Source organism: Coccidioides posadasii, chromosome 2 (genome assembly GCF_018416015.2).
Source record: "Coccidioides posadasii str. Silveira chromosome 2, complete sequence".
Classification (NCBI taxonomy): Eukaryota; Fungi; Ascomycota; class Eurotiomycetes; order Onygenales; family Onygenaceae; genus Coccidioides; species Coccidioides posadasii.
In genome coordinates, this window is record NC_089408.1 from 7,319,651 (window position 1) to 7,338,440 (window position 18,790).

Consider the following 18,790-nt stretch of genomic DNA (forward strand, 5'->3'; position numbering starts at 1 on the left):
TCTATGAAAGCAGATATATGTACGTCTTGTTCACTACATTGCATTTTGGGAGACTCAATCTTTCCGGGACCCTATCTTGGAAAAGGACGCTCTGAGCACTAAATTTATTTCGCTGTATCCTGACAAATATTGTAGGAACCGCCATCATGGTAGAGCTGGCGCCCATTTTAAAAAAGGCCTACTGGGTCCTCGCTCTCTGCGGCCTGATTTATGTCTCTCTGATCTTCTCTCTAACATATCCCACTATCCAACGGGGGTGAATTTTCCTTTCCTTCGCTGCACGACTTTGTCTGTGCATTACTAATTATCGTCTTAGTGTGCTCTATTCGCATGGAATCAATCCATCGCGATTCTACGACGTCAACGATGTTGAAAACTTTGGGTTCTTGAGTACATACGATTCTTGCCCGAATAGTCAACTTTTAGAGTATTAACTAGGTCACTAGAATCTCAGGTACAACCGTTCAACTTACTTACTCCGGATAATGCCACCCTATATGCATGGCATATCCTGCCCCTTCATCTTTGCAAAGAGCATGAGAGAGAGCTTCTCGCAAGCCACAGTTACGGTGTAGCGGAGGATATGACCAAAACGGGTGCTTTCAATTTACTCGCCCGAGATCCAAATGCGAGAGTGATCGTCAACCGTATGCATTTCGGCCTATCCCAAAGTGTTGCGGACTCGAGGCTAACGGCGAAGTCACAGTTCACGGAAATGCTGCAAACCTTGGCTCTGGCTATCGCCCCGGGATCTATCGCAATTTTGTCTCAATGTCAACGCCGTATCATCCTGTTCACGTGATAGCATTCGATTATAGAGGGTTCGGGCTCTCCACCGGGGAGCCTACAGAAGAAGGCCTGATCACAGATGCGCTAACGGTGATAAACTATCTCACATCACCCCCTCTCTCTATTTCTCCATCTCGAATTGCAGTTGTAGGCGAGAGCCTTGGGACTGGGGTCGCTGCTGGACTCGCCGAACGACTTGCTTTTGGAGACGCGTCACCCGTCAAAACTCTCGCCGGATTTGTGCTTGTTGCCCCATTCTCGAATATTCCCAAGCTCTTAGAGTCATACTGCATTATGGGGATATTCCCACCACTCCTCTCACCGCTGATGGGGTATCCTCGATACAAGAAATACGTGCTCGACCACATAATTGATCGATGGGATACTGCGTCACGGCTAGCCAGACTAACAGGTGTATCCCCACAATCTGATTCTGACGCAGAGCATGATGATAAAAACTTCCATCTCACAATCATGCACGCAGCTAATGACCCTGATATTCCTTGGCGCGAAGGTAAAAGAGCGTGGGAAGCGGCTGTTGGAGGTGAGGACGCCGCGAAGTTGGGTACTTTCACTGAGCAATCAATTTCAAGTGATAATACTACTGAAGTCAAAACCTGGGAACGAAGGGTTGGATCAGGGCTGAAGAGAGTTAGATGGCAGAAAGTACGATATGGAGGTATGGCTTCCCCAGTGTCGTCATCCAATATCCCTTCTAATGAAAGGACCGTTCGGGTGTCGAGATGGATGCTGAATTATTCACTTTTCTATCTAGGGCACAATGAGATTGCAAGTCTTAGCCCGGCAGCCGTCGCTGTGATGAAAGTTTTTGATTAGATATTACCACTCTCATCACGATATCTAGATGCGAGTTCATAACTATAGAGAGGGGGAAGGAGAGATACATAAGATGACTTGCGTAACGTACCGAAAACACCATTAGAAAAAAATGGCGACTGAGAGCATGGCTTGTCATAATGAAGATGTAGAGGAATAGGTTCTTGAAATAGAAATAGAATATTAATTTTTCAGATTCATCTGGAGCGGAGAGAGCCAGGGACCAGATCGCCAAATCAGCCGTGCGCATACACCCCTTTCCATGCAATGCTATCCGTCCTAATAATAAAGAATAATCGCAGAAAGGCAAACGCTTCCAAGCCTTATAAACAGAAGATATAAGCAATTTTGCGAGTCTATACCAATTCATTACACAGCCAGAAAAAGTGTCTAGGGCGACTGCACGCCAAATGGGAGACATACGGAAACAAAGAACATGACCCTTGCAAAACATTTCGCCTGTATCCCCATCATTTTTGCCCAAAAAGAAAGCCTCGCACGGTATAAATACATCAGATGGAAGGGTAAGTGAAGTGGTACATGTACAGTGCATCGAGATATTCAAAAACAACGTAACTTCCACCATAGTGGAGCTGGCTTGAAAGGGAAGCAGATGGTTTCAAGCTCTGAGGATATTTCGGAACCATGGCTGGTCGTGAGACAAAGCCCCGCTGGGAACTTGTCCGTCGCAGGTAAACAAAGACCTGCTCAGAGTATTCAACGGGAAATAAAAGCGGATGCAGCTTATTTCTTATGTCTGGCAGCTTGTGCTTTCTCATACTCGGCAATAAGCTCCTTCCTATACGTCGCAGGGCCGTTAGTGATTTTCCGTACATCGAGACGGATAATAGAGACGGGAATACTCACTGCAAGTGACCAGGAGCTTTTTCGTAATGGCTGAACTCCATGGTATACTCTCCCTTGCCCTGGGTAGCAGCGCGCAAATGGGTACTAAACCCGAACATTCCATTCAAACTGCAGTCGGCGTAGACGGTGAATTCATCAACGCCAGTCTCGGTATCGTTAATGATAGCATTGCGCTTGTTCAACAAGGCGATAACATCACCCTGGAATTCTGATGGAGCGGTAATGACAGTCTTCATGAGGGGTTCAAGAATGTGTGGCTGACTGTCCATAAACGCTTTCCTGAAAGCTTGCTGAGTGGCATTCTTGAAGGACATTTCGGACGAATCAGTCATATGTGTGGCACCGTCATTGATCACCATTCTGGTACCGAGGACCTTGTGGCCGATTAATGGGCCCTTGTCACAAGCCAGGCCGAAACCTTTCTCGCAAGCAAACAAGAACTTCTCGGAAATGCTGCCTCCAGTGATCTGCTCCTCGAAGTTGTTGCCATCCAAGTTCCCAGTAGGTTCCATCCAACCAGCAACACGAGCATATTCACCAGGTCCGCCAGTTTGTTTCTTAAGCAAGTGATCAAACTCAACACGCTTGCCAATCGTTTCACGGTACGCGACCTGAGGCTTTCCGGTTTCGCAATCGACGCGGTACTCACGACGCATACGTTCAACATAAATATCCAAGTGTAGCTCACCCATTCCAGAAATAATTGTCTCTTCACTCTCGGTGTCGAAGTGAACCCGGAATGTGGGGTCTTCACGTTGAAATCTGTTGATAGCCTTGGAGAAATTGGCAAGATCCTTGGAGTTTTTAGGTTTGATAGACAGGGAAATGACGGGCTCAGGCACAAACATAGAAGACATCGAGTAGTTCAGTTGGCCATCGGTGAACGTGTCTCCGGAAGCACAGTCGACGCCAAATACGGCGCAGATCTCACCAGCACCGATTTCAGAAACCTCTTCCATTTCATTTGAATGCATACGGACAATGCGAGGAACCTTGATCCGCTTGTTATTTCGGGCGTTGAATACGTTGGTTCCTTTTCGAAGGGTACCCTGATAGACACGTATGTAGGTGAGTTGGCCAAAATTGCTCTCTTCAAGTTTGAAGGCCAGGCCGACAAAGGGCAAAGAGTTATACGGAACAAGCTTGACGGAAGTCTCGTTGCGTTTTTGGTCGAGTGCCAAGTTCTCGATTTCGGCCGGATTTGGAAGATAATCGCAAATACCATCAAGCATAGGCTGTACGGCTTTGTCTGCCAGAGCGGATCCCATGAAAACTGGGGTGAACGTCCGGGCAATGGTTGCCCGCCTTATAGCGGCCTTGAGTTGCTCAACCGTGGGCTCCTTCTCTTCCAAGAAGAGTTCGGCAATATCATCGTCAACGTCGGCCAGAGTTTCGATCAGCATTCTCCTCCGCTCTTCTGCCACTGGGCGCACATCGGCCGGGATCTCATCCTTTTCGACAACCATTTCACCCCGAGGGCCTTCGTTATAAATAGCCTTCATGCGGATGATGTCAACAACACCCTTGAATTCGTCCTCGAGCCCAATGGGCACTTGGACGGCCGCGGCGTGCATCTTTAGTTTCTGATTAATCTGTTCAATAGCCCTGAAGGGATTAGATCCCATACGGTCCATCTTATTGATAAACGAAATACGCGGAACATTGTAGCGTCGCATTTGTCGATCGACGGTAATGGTTTGCGATTGGACGCCAGAGACAGCGCACAAGATCAAGACAGCACCGTCCAAGACACGTAGAGCTCTCTCGACCTCAATCGTAAAGTCAATATGTCCAGGTGTATCGATCAAGTTGATGTGGTATTTCTCGTCCTTCCCGTTCTCCTTCTTGACCCAGTCGCAGAATGTCGCGGCAGACTGGATGGTAATTCCTTTCTCACGTTCGAGATCCATAGAGTCCATCTTGGCTCCGACGGAGTCACGTCCCCGAACTTCATGGATGGCCTGGATGCGTCCAGTGTAGAAAAGGACTCGTTCAGTAGACGTGGTTTTACCGCTGTCAATATGAGCCTATAGGGTACTGTTCAGCTCGGACGTTCATTGCCCCAATTTTATGTTTGGTGAAGTACCAACGCACCGCAATACCAATATTTCGGACTTTAGATATTCTCGCAGCTTCGGCAGGATCCATACTTTCAATGATTGCGTCTTGTGAAAGCGTCTCCGGTTGCGCGGCGGCCTGCTCAAGTCTGCACGCGTGGGGATTAGTATATGTATATATGCACTGCAATTACTAAAAGCTGATCAACGGTAGAAAAAGCAGCACTCACACTGCAGCCGCAGTAGCAGAAGAAGAGTGCCTTTTCGGCTCCCATCTCCTGTTCAACGGTAACCGAGTGGGAGCGGCAGGAATTGACCGAAGGGGAGCCGCTGATAGGTATCTTCGCGCGCAAAAAGAATTGCCAAGTGGCCGCATTCCGGCTTTCGGCATGCCAGCGAGGGAACGGACTTGTGTCCGCATGAACGTGTGGACACTCATATTGAGACGAGACTATCCCTTTTGGTCAACACAGAGTCGAAGGGGACGCAATGCTCTTCCGCTTCTCGCGAAGGAGCCCGTCGAGAGGATCTTTTGGTAATTTATTTTTTTAAACTTTGCCAAGCCCGCAAGGGTCAAACTTAATTAAAATCACGTGGTTTTACGCTTCTCAAGATGCTGTGCAGGAAAGTGTCGCGGCGCCAGTTAATAGAGTGGGAAATAACTTGTCTGTATTCCGTTCTACCGACTTCATAGGCAAGCCCTGGCTATATCGTGATGGGATGAAGAGTGATATTTCCCTAGTGAAGAACGCAGAGAATGTCTAAATGCTGCCCCGAGGGTATCCAGAAGTCTTTCAATGGAGTTCGAACAACACCTGCACGGAGTACGGAGTAAAATGTTCTCACAACACCCAAAGCCATCCGCAAATCACAGAAAAGATCAAGTAATAATACATGTTTCGTATTCTGAAATCGAACCGTAACAACCAAGCGCCCAGAATCCCCGTGATATGCGAGACGAAAACAAAAGTAGATGCCCATTTGGCGTTAGCCATGGCTTATATCGGCCGAAAACATGCCTTTTTTATGAACCGGTATCGATGGCGAAGCCCTTATATGGCGAAAATAGTCATATAATACAATTGAAATCACGCCCTGTTTATTTTCCCTGTCGTTGCTTATGCTTCGGGTTCTTCGAGCTGCAATGCGAAGGCTTGTTAGATTATGCGAAGCAGCACGCACTTGAGGCTGGAGATTAAGAAGAGCATACCAGATGATATAGACACGGTTCTTTCTTCTCACGGGCTAAAAGTATTGAAATTCCCAGTTAGCCAATTTCAGTTCCAGAGCCATAAGTGATTGCGCCCGGTTCTTTGACCATCCCACCCTCTCATTGCAGACAGATCGACGCCGCAATCGCAATAGATAGGAAAGCAGATCTTGACCACGCACCTTGCATCCATCACATAATCTTTTCACGGACGACCGCGTCTTCATTCCCCGCACTTGCCCTAGCACATTTTGGCTCCCTGGGCCATAGCTCAATGTTCTTTCGGCGTTACTAGCCAATTTTGGAAGGGGGCTCCATATCCTCGCTGCTGATGTGCTTAAGTGCCAAATCGACCGTGAAAAGGCCGAGGGACATGTTCTGTTCAAGAGAGTCGAGTGTAATTGGCGGAGCGACTGGGCCGACGCGGAGGAGAAAAAGGATCGTATCATAGCTTCCGAAGCAACAGAAACGCAAGCAAAAGGATTGCGCAAAATGAGAGAGGAAACAGGGGCGGTGGCAGTGTCAATCGCTCATACCACAATGCCACTGGAGGTTGGCTGCGTCGATTTTCGCCGACAATCGGAAGTTAGATTTTCCGAAGCCGAAGAAGCTTACCTAAGGTACCATCCGAGCTAAACGTACTCCCCCGAGCGGATCACACCACCGAGCGGATCACCAAATTCAATATATCTTCAATTTTCTAATTAACCCATTTCAACGCGTGAGAATGCCATCAATTCGCAGTAAAAATGCAAGAAACTCTATAGAGATAGAGGGAAGACTTGAACTCGCGATATCTGCTATTAAAAAGCAAGAAGTTCCCTCAATTCGTGAAGCTGCTCGCTTATTTGAAGTCCCATATTCAACTCTATGCTATCGACTCAATGGCCGGCCCGCAAGAACCAGTCTACGCGCAAATTCAACCAAGTTAACAGAGGCTGAAGAGAACCTGCTAGTTCAGTGGATTCTAGATCTAGCTAAACGAGGATCGCCCCCCCGGCCGGCATTTGTTGAGAATATGGCTAATCACCTTCTTACTCTACGGCATTCCACCTCCAATCCCCCCCGTGTTGGCAAGAACTGGGTGTCGAATCTGATTAAACGCCGTACGGAGCTCAAATGCTGCTATTCCAGACGCTATAATTACGAGCGAGCAAAATGTGAGGATAGGAAGGTTATTCAGCAGCTGGATATTCAACTCCAAACCCCTACTCCCCCAGCTAGCCAATCTAGCAACTCCCAGTCATCCTGGATCCTACAAGCACCAAGCAACCCCCGGCAGTTGCATAGGCAGGTGGATAAGATCAAGAATCTTATGGGGCAGGGACTTGAGAGCTCACCTCAAGGCTTGATGGAAGGATTTGATCAAATTATCAAGGCCTGTGAATACGGGATGGTCAGTGCAACCATTATGAAGAAGCAATATCAGGATATATTTGCCGCAAATGAGAAAGAGAAGCAAAAACGCAAGAGATCTAGGCGCCAGATTCAACATGAAGGAGGTTTAACTAGAGAAGAAGCTCAGGCTCTTATTATTCCACCTGCTGAGGTAGTTGAACTGCCTGCTATTCAACCCTCTGAGGCCCCTGCTTCTGAGCCTGCACGACGCTCACGGGCTCCATCAAGGTGTACGAACTGCCAAATTGTGGGCCATACAAGAAGAAGCTGCCCTAATCCCAGTGTAATCTAATTTAATTTAATTAGTTGTTGTTGAACATTGATAATTTGGATTAAAATCTATTTAATTACTATACAGTGATTTTGGTGGGCGACTCGGTGGTGTGTGGTGGATTACGTTAGTCGAGTAACCACTTGGGGCTGCCCAGAAGTGCCATCGCCGCAGCCATGCCCAGTAACCATGTACGGAGTGCGGAGTACTCCGTACCTACACCTTTGACCACATTGAAGATGAGAGCAACAGTGAATTGATACAGTCATGATGATGGATAAAGACATTCTCCCGGAAAGCAAATACTTGCGTATATGACCAAGTCCCCAAAATGAAAAGAAAGAGCCGGCCTCCCCGCCATGAATATACCCAGCGCTACATACCATCCCACCACAAAGATCTTTTTTATATCAACAAATCCTCCTCGGAACTCTCATCAGGGAGTCATCAGGGAGGAAAGCGAAGGGAATTGACCCCTTAAACTGCCTAAATGGTCGAGAACGAGCCTACGGGTCCCCTTTCTGCCCGTTCTCTTTGGAGTTGACACTTGTACCGTCTTCTATTTCGCGATCCCTTTCTGCAGGTCGATAGGATGGTAGGAGCCACTAATAGAATAGCCACCGATACGGAGAAGAGCTCATAAAAAGCCAGAAATGTCCATTGACTTATATATGCCGCACCCATTTCTCTCCTTCCAAATACCCGTCTCTCACTAATCGGTAATAAAGCCATAGAGTACAAAGTCAAAGATCATCAACTATGCTTTGACACTAGAATGGATTGGTTAACTACTAATTTTCAAGATCCACTGTGAACCATGAACGTGAGAAATGATTACAAGGTGTACGGAGAGATCCTGGCAGCATTTGAGCCCTCCGCACAGAGAGCTCAGAGCCGCAAGCGCTTTGAGATAGCTGAGACCTTTTTCTTGTGGCCCGTCTTTGCGGATCCACCCGTGTTCAAACAAAGTACGGAGCAGTTACTCCGTATGACAAATACGTCCCAGAAACGCAAAGCGATCAACGACCCTTGCAATGCACAATCAGTTATGCTACATAAGTCCAGTTCTATCGAGCAACAGACCCAAGCGGTGGGGAGGATTCATGACTGGCTGCTTTATTGGTGCGGAGGCCCATATTAGTTAACTAACTAAAAGCCGGGCTCTTCAACCTAAGCGTTGATGACTCCATATCGAGGAGAAAGCCCACCGCCTTACGGAGTACCCCATATGGATATTTGGAATGCACTTGGAATCCGTGCATTCCGCACTTTGCAATCCACTCAGCTGGATTCACCTGAAATGCAGCGCTGACATTCTTTGCGCGGATACGACCGTCGTCAGCGTTCAAGCAAGAAATCTTTGTACCCTTCATGATGCAATATCTCTGGCGTCTTGTCCTCTTCTTCACGGTGACCGTTCACTCGAGAAAAAAGACGGAGCCCCCCCCAGATACAGTCCGAACCCTTATCGGGCCTCTTACCACCCAGTTTAGTGCTCCGTCGAAATGCCTCGAGGAAATCCGTACAAGGAGGGGTATTGACCTTGAGTTGGGCTGTGAAGGCCCAAGCGGCAATGAATGCTGCCCAGAGGGATGGGCGAGCAACCGGTACTTCAGCCCCGGGATGTGTCCCTCAGGCAATCGAGTCTGCACGCTACCGACCACAAGACAAAGACATGAAACGACCGTTTTCTGCTGCCCGAGGTGAGACTCTGTTGACGTGTGAGCTGAGATCCCTTTTCTCACCAATGATTGCTCAATAATCAGGTATTTCGACTGCCCAGACAACTTCGAGTACCCATTCTGTTTGAGCTGGCTGAACACCCCCACGGCGGTGGCCACACACACCACCAGTTCAACGACCAGAGTGCAATCCGAATACCTAGTGTTTGCGACCCCAATCCAGGTTCGATTCCAGGCAACCGACAGCTCTGTTGTCCCCATCCCCACGGATTCGTTGAACCTGCCGCCCCCGAAAAAGCCTCTATCAAAAGGCGCCAAGGCCGGCATTGGAATTGGTGTGCCCGTAGGAACGATTGGGCTTGCCGCTGCAGTTGTACTTTTCCTACGCCGCAGAAGGCGTGGTTCGAGCGATCATGTTCCCTTGCAGTCGAGCATGCCAGATCCCCCTCCAGCTTATTCCGAAACGAAGTAGAAACCTAGTTCCATCGCTCGCGGGCTCATTTACGCGGTCTGAAATAATAGCGGATTCGGCGCGTGATGGGAGATTATACACAAATGAGATTTTTATTTTTTATTTTTATGTTTTTTTGGATTATTTGTAGGTCATCCCAAGAAGAGGAGGCACTGGTATCGTTGGTACAGTATGGCTATGGGATTACTGATAGGACTTCTCGCTTTTAAGTCTAGGCGGGTATGTCAATATCTGGACCGACATACGCGAGGGCTGCGCACATATGATGCATTCAACAAATACTTAGAACGAGGTCCCTGAACAAAGTTGGAGTTAAATGAAAATGCTGCTCTGAATTACCGGTAACTCCGACTATCCATGCTATTGGTGATCTCGGTTGAAAGAAGGAGAGGAGACCGCATCGTTTGGTTAGTCCGCTTCTATTTTTCCGCTGGCATATCAAAGTACGACATGCCTCCAGCCAACGCCATACCGAGAAAATCAAGTTGGAATTTGCCAAAATCATCCCTGTCATATCAGATGTTGCAACACAATTAAGATAAAGCCAATGGGTCATATTTTGCGATAAGTATGATATCAATGGTTTCTCAGAAACCTTTGATATACTGGCGAACCGGTGCAATCTTTAAAGGGGTAGCCCAGGTCTCGAAGAAATGATTCAACCTCCTGTGCCTCGTCCGGTGGGCACTGGACAGCGGCAAGGATATTTGCAACATCCCCGCCATAGTTGCGGTAGTGAAATAGAGTGATGTTCTGATGCGGGCGAAGTGTTGTAAGAAACCTGGCCAACGCTCCTGGTCGTTCTGGGAATTCAAACATGAAAACGCGTTCGTCTGAGACGTTACTTCTTCCGCCAACCAAATATCTAATGTGTGTTTTGGCCAGTTCATCATCGGTTACCTCAGTTACGCTCATTCCGTCCCTTTCGATCTGTAACTTCAGATCGGCGAGATCAGCCATCCCCGTGGACGCAGAAAGGGATATGCCCATTAAGATGTCTGCAGAGCTTGTTGTGGCACAGCGATAGCTAAATTCTGTAATGTCATGCGGCATAATAATCTCAACCAATTTCGCGAACGAGCCCGGCTGTTCTGGAATAGTGACGCTCAGTAAGGCCTCCTTTTTCTCGCCTAGTGCAGCTCTCTCTGCCACGAACCGCAGCCTGTCAAAGTTCATATTGGCTCCGGACGCAACAGCGATCAGTTCACGATTAGGGTTCGATGACGGGTATTTAGCGACGTATTTCTTAAGCCCGGCAAGAGCAAGGGCACCGGCTGGTTCCACGACCGACCGGGTGTCCTCAAAAATATCCTTGATTGCGGCGCATGTTTCATCGGTTGTAACCTGAATCACTTCGTCTACAACCTCTCGGCAAAGACGGAACGTCTCCTCACCAACGATTTTGACCGCAGCGCCATCGGCGAATAAACCAACATCTTTCAAGGTGACTCGTTTGCCTGTTTCCAACGACTGTGCCATGGCATTTGCATCACATGTTTCGACGCCAACTACTTTGACGTGAGGTGCAATGCGCTTGATATAAACTCCAACACCGGCGATGAGGCCACCTCCACCGACGCAGCAAAACACTGCTTCTAGGTTCTGCACGTTTGCTTGGCGTAAAAGTTCCATGCCGCAGGTTCCCTGTCCAGCAATCACATATGGGTCGTCAAAGGGCGGGATATTCGTAAGGCCATGGAGTTTAGCCAACCTGTGAGCTTCCTCCTTTGCCGCATCGAAATCTGATCCGTGGAGCACCACATTTCCCCCCAATCTTGAGACGTTCTTGTGCTTTATAGCTGGGGTGCAAGATGGCATCACGATTGTTGCTGGGATTTTCAGATGCCTGGCGGAGAACGCAACACCTTGAGCGTGGTTCCCTATACAGCATTAATGCTTGAAAGAACAGAATAGTAGAGGAAATATGGACAATGGTTTACCTGCTGAGCATGCAATAACTCCCTTCCATCGCCGTTCATCGCTTAAATGGGCCATCTTGTTATATGCGCCGCGGAGCTTGAAGCTAAAGACCGGCAGCAGATCTTCTCTTTTTAATGAAACTCTGCACTCTAGGCGGTTACTAATGTTCACCGCATGGGTGAGGGGTGATTCTTTGATAACATCGTAGACTCGGGAGGTCAGGATGAGTCGTAAGTACTATATCCGATCAGCCAAGAAATTCACCTACTTCACGGACTCGAGAAGAAGAGTACATCTGGATAGCCATTGGGCAGTAGAAGGCTGTCAGGGATATCCCAGTCTGGCTGGTGGACGCATTTTTCGGAAGGGGGGGTGGGATTTGCGGTATACTCAGTCAAGGACAAGCTGCTGAATGCAGGGGTGCTGGGCCTTGAGGCCCCGTTTGTGGTAGTGACGCCGGCCATTGGGTGCGATGTGAGAGATAGCTTCGGGACCAAGCCGTAAGCTCGTCCGCCGGAGAGCGGCGGGAGGGATTGGCAGTATATATACAGAGTACGGCGTATCTATATACATGTGCCAGTCAACTGAGACCAGAGCTTCAGGAGCCGATGACTGATCCTTGGACTCGGTGGGCTGTGGTTTTCCACATTTTTGAAGCTTCGCTGCGATTACCTAATGTCGGGCTGCAGCCGGGTCGGGCCTGGCCCCTGTGCCAAACCGTAGAAAGTGCCGAAGGGGCGCCTGTTGGCCAATTGAGCTGCACCGATTGCTTCCGGGTGGTGGGGGGGAGGGTGCAACATGGCTGACATCGTGGACATCATCATGCTCACTTCTCAGCCATGCTCGCGCCCCCGAAGGCGACACCATCACAAGAACAGGCATTATTGCTGGCTCTGGGCCTTCCACTGCAGAAATGTTCGCTAACTATGCCGTACTTAGTTAGAGAGTGTGTATGCAATCAGGAGTCAAGTGAGCATTCTTTTTCAACCTCACTGAGACAGCGCTGTGGCATCTTTAGACTTTCAGGCTCAAACATATGTAACTACTCCATTTCATGAGAATACTCGGGGCAACTGGATGGGTTCGCGTGATTAATTTCGCCGACCCGGACCCCACCAGACAAAGCCATTGAAGCCGTGGAAGGCCAATGTATGTACGGAGTACGGGGTACACTATCCTTTTTAGCCAGTTAGTTAACTCTTCATAAAGGGGTAGTAATCTCATAGCAGGATTAAGAGAACTGTATAATGAAGACTAGCAGCTTCTTCGACAGGCCTTGCTCGCATCCATATCATATTTTCCTTTGCCCAAGTCCGGATGCCGTGGTCTATCTTTGATGACGGGGCCCAGCAATTGAATCCCATCTATTCTTTGAGTTACTGCTTGAGATCATGTGCGCCATTGATTTGAATGATCACAGCTTGAAGGTGCTACCAGAAGATGTAATCTCTCCTTTGCCTAGCCTTGCGTGAGGTGAACAATTCCTTATTCACAGTCCTTGCAGATGTAACCATAGGTAGTTATCCTTGAAACAAGCGAAACATCATGTCTTATTGTGGATCAGGACACGAGAAGTCTGAGCCCCAGAAATGACAGTCCACTTTATTTAACCTTCTTTTCTTTCCCTATATAATTCCAGGTTGTGACTAGTTATACCAAGATACAAAGTATTTCTCCGCGGTGAATCCAAGCGATGGAAACTCTGTTTCCTGGTTTCTATATCTGGAGTTGGCCTTAATATCGAGTTCCCTCGTTGAGATGGGAAGTGATTATCTCGACTTGAAGGCATCGGGAGGTGTCCCGTATCCCATATAGTAACGACAGAATTAGAGACCGCTCGGAATTGGTACGCATGACCTGAGGACGGCGAAGAAACTTGCGAATGAACACCCCGATTTATCATTTATCGAAGGCATGCTATCCAATCCCGTTCCTGCTCGAGCGTCCTAGAAAACTGAATTCCGGGAATATAAGCAATGGCTCAGCAATTGGATCAACCGCGCCATGGTTACTCAACCCGATATAATGAATAGCTCGGCTTTCAATTGTGAACAACTGCGCGTTTTAGCCCTATAGTCGAGTGCGTTTGGACAGTACGTTCAGTCATCCTCCTGTGACTGGCAGGTGTGACGCTAGCTCCGGGGGGTTGCTAGACAACATTTCCGACGGGACAACCGCCAAGTTGACCAATGAAGCCGGAAGCCCAAGATCAGATGCTGTATAAGTGGAAGCCAAGGCCCAAAAGGGTTCGCCCAGGCTTCTCCCACAAGAAGAGAAATCCCAAAGGCATTTGGAGAAATACTAGTCGGGGATACAGTTTTTTCCTCGCCTTGTTCTGTTAAAGTAGGTGGTTAACCCGATTTGACTGCCGGGGGAATGCACTCACTACGAAGTAGTTAGTTGGTTAGTAAATAACCACGCAGTAGCTAATTAGAGATGATCTCCTAACTGGTAACTAAGTATCATGGTATTTTGGCACACCATACATAGTTAATTGGATTGTATGTCTAATTTTCCCTTACCTCAAAAATATATAGACACACATACTCCGTACATACATACTACAAGGCGTCGTGCTCTCCCTGCTTAATTGGACCGTGGCCCCCACATCAAGCTTTTCGAACTGGGCTTCCGCGACAACCTCGCCGCCGCCCGCACCTAAACTCTCCGGTCCCCGATCCCGTTAAATATTTTGCAACGGAGCACACAACACACAGAAAACGAGCATTCTTCCCCAGCTTTGATTATCGATTGTACACACATACCTTCTTTTCAGCATGAGCGACAAGCCTCTGCCGTCATCTTTTGACTCAGACCCGTAAGTTCCCATCACATCTCTGTTTGCGGAGGCCGACCAACAATTGACTTTGATTGGACAGCGAGTTCTTCGAGGAGAATCCGTGGGTGAAGCTAAGACGGCGATTGCGAGAAGAGCCTCTCATCCCTTTAGGTATCGTGCCCATGCCTCGCCCCGGTTGTCCTTCTTCTAATGGTCCCCGATTCATATCTTTTACTCCAATGGACTAATCACGGCGATCGTTCAAAACGTCTGTAGGATGTGCTGCCACTAGTTATGCCTTGTGGCGAGCATACAAGTCGATGAAGGCCGGCGACTCTGATCAGCTCAATCGCATGTTCCGCTATCGTATCTACGCGCAAGCATTCACGCTCGTCGCTGTCGTCGTTGGTGGAATATACTACAAGTCAGAGCGGGCGCAGCGAAAAGAGCTAGAACGGGCAATGGAGGAGAAGAAGAGCCAGGCTAAGCGTGATGCGTGGTTGAGAGAACTGGAGATCAGAGATCAGGAAGATAGAGACTGGAGAGAGAGACATGCCGCCGTCGAAAGGGCGGCAAAAGAAGCTGGGATGAAGCCGAAAGATGTGTCCAAAGGACTTGCGGGAGAGTCGGCCGGGAATCAAGAGGGAGACGCGAAGTCAAATGTTGGAGTCCTTGATGCTGTCAAGAACTTGGTGAAGGAGAAATGATTTTCATTCTTTGGTTGGATATATTCCCCGAATAACTGTACATTATACATCATTGGGTAGGCGTTGGTATGACATGGGTAAAAATTCTTCTCTTTCACTTTGGACGCTATTCCATCTCTTTTAGATTGGCATGATCGCGCATATTGAAGGTTGCACTTGGAACCGCTTAACCTTGCTGGCGTTTCAGTTTTCCCAGTGTTGCTTTTCCTCGAGGCTAATAATAGGGATAATCACGAAGATTGCTCGTCGATATATCGTCTCATCGCGTCAAACTCCGTCTTTCCCGTCTACATTTCCACTGTCAGCCGGGACGCTTCCATTCTTTAAGAGTGTGTAGTACTAGCATACCGATATAAGATACCTGATGTGTGCCTATTGCTCGCTTAGCCCGGAAGAAATTGCACAAAGCACGGCATACCTACCAAGTCTCTTACATTCTTATTACGTTCAAATTCCTGACGGGCGAACACCCGTAGCTCATCTCTGGTCGTAGAGGGGGGAATTTCTTAACACAGATTAGAATGTTTCTGAAGCATTCTGTAGGATCTTGGGGAGACACACTGTTGATGCCCCGTACTATATCCCGCCATAGCTTAAGCGCGCGCTGTCGCTGAATAAACTGTACCTCAATGGGCAATTAGCACAGTGGATTTTAGGCCTAAAAGGGGCAATAGGTTAGGAGTGTCAGACATGTTCTAAGCTTACTGCTGGCTTTCTTAACCGGGACGGTCTCGCCACAGCTGCGGAAAGGAAACTTGCTCCGCGCATGAGGAACTGGAAATTATCTACAATGCCTCGAAAATAAAATCTCTGCGCCCACCATAGCGAACTGTCGTCAATTGTCCCACGAGATTCGACTACTGATGTACGGAGTATGATCCCAAGAGTACGTGACCCTATGGAAAGCTAAAACGTTCTGGAAGTGCTTGGGCGGAGTTTGCTGGATTTGACAGAACTTTATTCTTGCAGTTTAAGACGTGTGACGCGAACTCTACTTTCCTTTAAGCTAAGTTCGGCCATGTGTTGCGGAAGAAGAATTATTCTGAAAAGCTCCTCCAGACTCAGTACAATTGAATGATTTCTTCGTATTCAAGGCCTAGCATGCGATCGACATCGCATCGAGCCAACGCGCACACATTATTCAGCATCATGGCCCTTGCCGCAGGGTCTGACATCACTCCACAGAATGAGGCCAGGTTGTCAACGCGAAAGCGAAAATACCGGGAGGATATTTGCCATTCGGCTTCTGCTGACAGCCTAGATATAGATAAACCGTGTACCCCAAGGAAAATGAACAGAGCCTTTACGACTAAAAGTGTGTTCCTGTCCATGCCTAAAGGCCGCCGTGGAATACTAATAACGAAAGCAGGACCACGACGAGCAACAAAGCCCTGTCTCGTGGAAACCATCAACTCCCTATCACTAGACGAATTTATCAACCGTTATGTTCCTCCCAATGTCCTGGGACACACTATACGAGTGCAGTGTTCTCCCAAAACCGACGCCCAGGTAACAAACGCGGTCGGCAAAGTGGAGGATGAACCACACGAAGAATATTCCGTTGAAATGCACACATCATCTACCCTCCCAAAGCACTATTTCGACGCATGCTTTGCGTTGATCAAATTCACCAGTGCTGAAGCATATAAGAATTCACGCAACGGATGGTCTCCGGCGAAAAAGAAGGTTGAAATGAAACTCGTCGATATGCGCTACATGTTACTGCTTCGTAAGAAAAATGAAGGCCAGACCTCGGAAGTCCAGGAGCAATCTGTGGAGGATAGTGATCTTGGAGGAATGCTTTCATTTATGACCACATATGAGGACGGGTTACCAGTCCTTTATTGCTATGAAATTCATCTGACACCGAGACTCCAGCATAAGGGTGTTGGGAAGCAGCTGATGCGCATATATGAGGACATTGGCCAAAACATTGGGCTTGAAAAGGCAATGTTGACGGTATACAAGTCAAACAAGTCCGGAATAAAATTTTATGAGCGACTGGGATATGCTGAGGACGAGTTCTCTCCCAGACCAATGAAGCTGAGAAATGGCCATGTGAAAGACTTCGATTATATGGTGTTTTCCAAACCGCTCAAGGCTAACGAGGAAAAAGCGATCGGAAAGTCTGCCTAAGAACACTATATTAAGCCAAACCGCGAGACATCTAAATCTGCCTCGCGTCCTTTCCTCTCATCTCGGGCCTCTCTTGCTCCCATTCATCTCTCAATACCGCGAAGAGGGAATCGGCCACGACGATCGAAAGCCCCAAGCTCCATACAAGTGTTATCGCATAGAAAAAATTTGCGTTCCCCGAACCCGCGTAGATCCAAAGATGGTGAAATATTGGACCCAAGAGGCTTGCATACAACAGGGCGGAAACCGCGAAAAACGTATATCGCATAACTTTAATCGATTAGCAACGCAAGGTTGACAGAGGAGATAATACTTACGAGGAAATGTGTGTCGGTAGAGCGGCAGGAACGCAAAATAGATCGAAACGTCCGAGATGCTGGGATAGGGTTTAAAGATAGCGAAAATTCCGAAAAGAGTAGTGATGACGAATAATGGTTGGCGCCGGATGCGAACAGTCAAACCACCGACGTATGCAGACAAATGCAACCAGAACACTCCTAGGAAAAATTCCCTGAAAGGGTCGAAGATTTCGATAAGGAAATACCACCAGAGCCCAGCATTAGGGGTGAGATCTGGAACCAGAAGTTGCACGCCGTATGTTGCAGGTATAAATTCCCACGACTGGCCGACGATAAGATACGAAATGTATAAGAGGACTCCGATACTTCCGCCAAGGATCGAGAGTCGTTCTAGCGAATATGAAATAGCCCCTTTAGTGGCCTTTCCATTCCTGACGTATCGATCGTAGCAAAGTAGGGCCATTGGTGGGAAGAGGAGTGCCGGGTAGAGTGACATGTAGGAAGCCAATCCCAAAGCCAGCATCGAGTTGAAGCTATTGCCGGCGATGGCGTTAGAGATAGAAGAAATAATCGCGGAGTTAGTAAACGCGTTCGTGGAGCGACCGAGGCAGGACGCGATCGTGAATGGATTAAACAGATATCTGTGAGAGCAAATCAGTAAGTCGCCTAGCAGAGTGCGCAAAATAGGAGCATACCCAGCAGCAATTGCCGTCCCATCCCATCTTATATGCTTCCTTGGAGAGGTGTACAACCTCGGAGCAACAGCTTCGTCTGAATTGGCAATACGTCCTAAAGCATTGGCGTTCAGAAGATCGAGAACAATATACACGAGTCCAGTCATAAGCTGGTAATCGCGAGGCTCAGGCAGTAGCGAAAAGATTGGGAGGAGGATGGGTGCCTGGAGTGCAAGCTTGAGTTAGCTCCTATGGGTACAGAATATGGAGGGTCGAGATACCTGGTGAAAAACACCGCCATCATAAGGGGAGACATTGCGTTTATATAGAAAAAGGCCTTCTTGTACTACAATGCGAATGCGTCAACGGCAATTCTTTGCGCTTCACGGAGCATCTTAGGCTTACACCTCTTGAAGCTGCTCACTGGAGTTGAAACTTCAACCCGACCTGTAAGAAGATCGGGGAGGCCGGGGAAAAAGACAATGAGGAGGAGTCGCAGAAGAAAAGCACTCCCAAATACCCAAACCTTTCTCCTGTCGACCGGCATTGTTCAGTTCTTCAAGTGTCGCGATCTCATGCCGCTCGCTGATGATGATCTCCGTCAATGTTGATCCGGCGATAAGTACCTGGCTGGCAGCAAAGGGCTTGGCAGGGCACGGGCCACCAAAAGCTTTTCCAAAAATTTATTTCGC

At 48.1% G+C, this 18,790-nt stretch overlaps 8 protein-coding genes across 8 annotated transcripts; 4 read left to right on the forward strand and 4 right to left on the reverse strand.

Moving 5' to 3' along the window:
* Window positions 1–146: 146 nt before the first annotated feature.
* D8B26_004809 (uncharacterized protein) lies at window positions 147–1,787 on the forward strand (the record flags this gene model as incomplete). Its single annotated transcript, XM_066124602.1, has 5 exons — window positions 147–256; window positions 317–390; window positions 447–647; window positions 707–1,468; window positions 1,565–1,787. The coding sequence occupies 5 exons, from the start codon at window positions 147–149 to the stop codon at window positions 1,624–1,626; spliced, it is 1,209 nt and encodes a 402-aa protein (XP_065980683.1). The 3' UTR covers window positions 1,627–1,787.
* Window positions 1,788–2,210: 423 nt separating this feature from the next.
* MEF1 (Elongation factor G, mitochondrial) lies at window positions 2,211–4,690 on the reverse strand. Its single transcript, XM_003070561.2, has 3 exons — window positions 4,588–4,690; window positions 2,494–4,520; window positions 2,211–2,425 (listed from the first exon to the last, which is right to left on the reverse strand). The coding sequence occupies exons 1-3, from the start codon at window positions 4,639–4,641 to the stop codon at window positions 2,371–2,373; spliced, it is 2,136 nt and encodes a 711-aa protein (XP_003070607.2). The 5' UTR covers window positions 4,642–4,690; the 3' UTR covers window positions 2,211–2,370.
* Window positions 4,691–9,002: 4,312 nt separating this feature from the next.
* Window positions 9,003–9,583, forward strand: D8B26_004811 (uncharacterized protein; the record flags this gene model as incomplete). The annotated part of the gene is made up of 2 exons (XM_066124603.1): window positions 9,003–9,132; window positions 9,213–9,583. 2 exons carry the CDS (start codon window positions 9,003–9,005, stop codon window positions 9,581–9,583), a joined length of 501 nt encoding a protein of 166 aa, XP_065980684.1.
* Window positions 9,584–9,874: 291 nt separating this feature from the next.
* Window positions 9,875–12,020, reverse strand: D8B26_004812 (uncharacterized protein). The gene is made up of 3 exons (XM_003070563.2): window positions 11,797–12,020; window positions 11,524–11,740; window positions 9,875–11,463 (listed from the first exon to the last, which is right to left on the reverse strand). The coding sequence occupies exons 1-3, from the start codon at window positions 11,965–11,967 to the stop codon at window positions 10,160–10,162; spliced, it is 1,692 nt and encodes a 563-aa protein (XP_003070609.1). The 5' UTR covers window positions 11,968–12,020; the 3' UTR covers window positions 9,875–10,159.
* Window positions 12,021–14,192: 2,172 nt separating this feature from the next.
* On the forward strand, window positions 14,193–15,117 carry RCF1 (Respiratory supercomplex factor 1, mitochondrial). The gene is made up of 3 exons (XM_003070564.2): window positions 14,193–14,321; window positions 14,383–14,453; window positions 14,559–15,117. The coding sequence occupies exons 1-3, from the start codon at window positions 14,281–14,283 to the stop codon at window positions 14,987–14,989; spliced, it is 543 nt and encodes a 180-aa protein (XP_003070610.2). The 5' UTR covers window positions 14,193–14,280; the 3' UTR covers window positions 14,990–15,117.
* Window positions 15,118–15,119: 2 nt separating this feature from the next.
* Window positions 15,120–15,836, reverse strand: D8B26_004814 (uncharacterized protein). Its single transcript, XM_066124604.1, has 5 exons — window positions 15,680–15,836; window positions 15,551–15,608; window positions 15,412–15,494; window positions 15,338–15,361; window positions 15,120–15,276 (listed from the first exon to the last, which is right to left on the reverse strand). The coding sequence occupies exons 1-5, from the start codon at window positions 15,755–15,757 to the stop codon at window positions 15,220–15,222; spliced, it is 300 nt and encodes a 99-aa protein (XP_065980685.1). The 5' UTR covers window positions 15,758–15,836; the 3' UTR covers window positions 15,120–15,219.
* A 302-nt stretch (window positions 15,837–16,138) lies between these two features.
* Window positions 16,139–17,125, forward strand: D8B26_004815 (uncharacterized protein; the record flags this gene model as incomplete). The annotated part of the gene is made up of 2 exons (XM_066124605.1): window positions 16,139–16,304; window positions 16,359–17,125. 2 exons carry the CDS (start codon window positions 16,139–16,141, stop codon window positions 17,123–17,125), a joined length of 933 nt encoding a protein of 310 aa, XP_065980686.1.
* Window positions 16,873–18,682, reverse strand: D8B26_004816 (uncharacterized protein). The gene is made up of 4 exons (XM_066124606.1): window positions 18,504–18,682; window positions 18,380–18,444; window positions 18,120–18,322; window positions 16,873–18,065 (listed from the first exon to the last, which is right to left on the reverse strand). The coding sequence occupies exons 1-4, from the start codon at window positions 18,643–18,645 to the stop codon at window positions 17,276–17,278; spliced, it is 1,200 nt and encodes a 399-aa protein (XP_065980687.1). The 5' UTR covers window positions 18,646–18,682; the 3' UTR covers window positions 16,873–17,275.
* Between the last annotated feature and the right edge of the window lie 108 nt (window positions 18,683–18,790).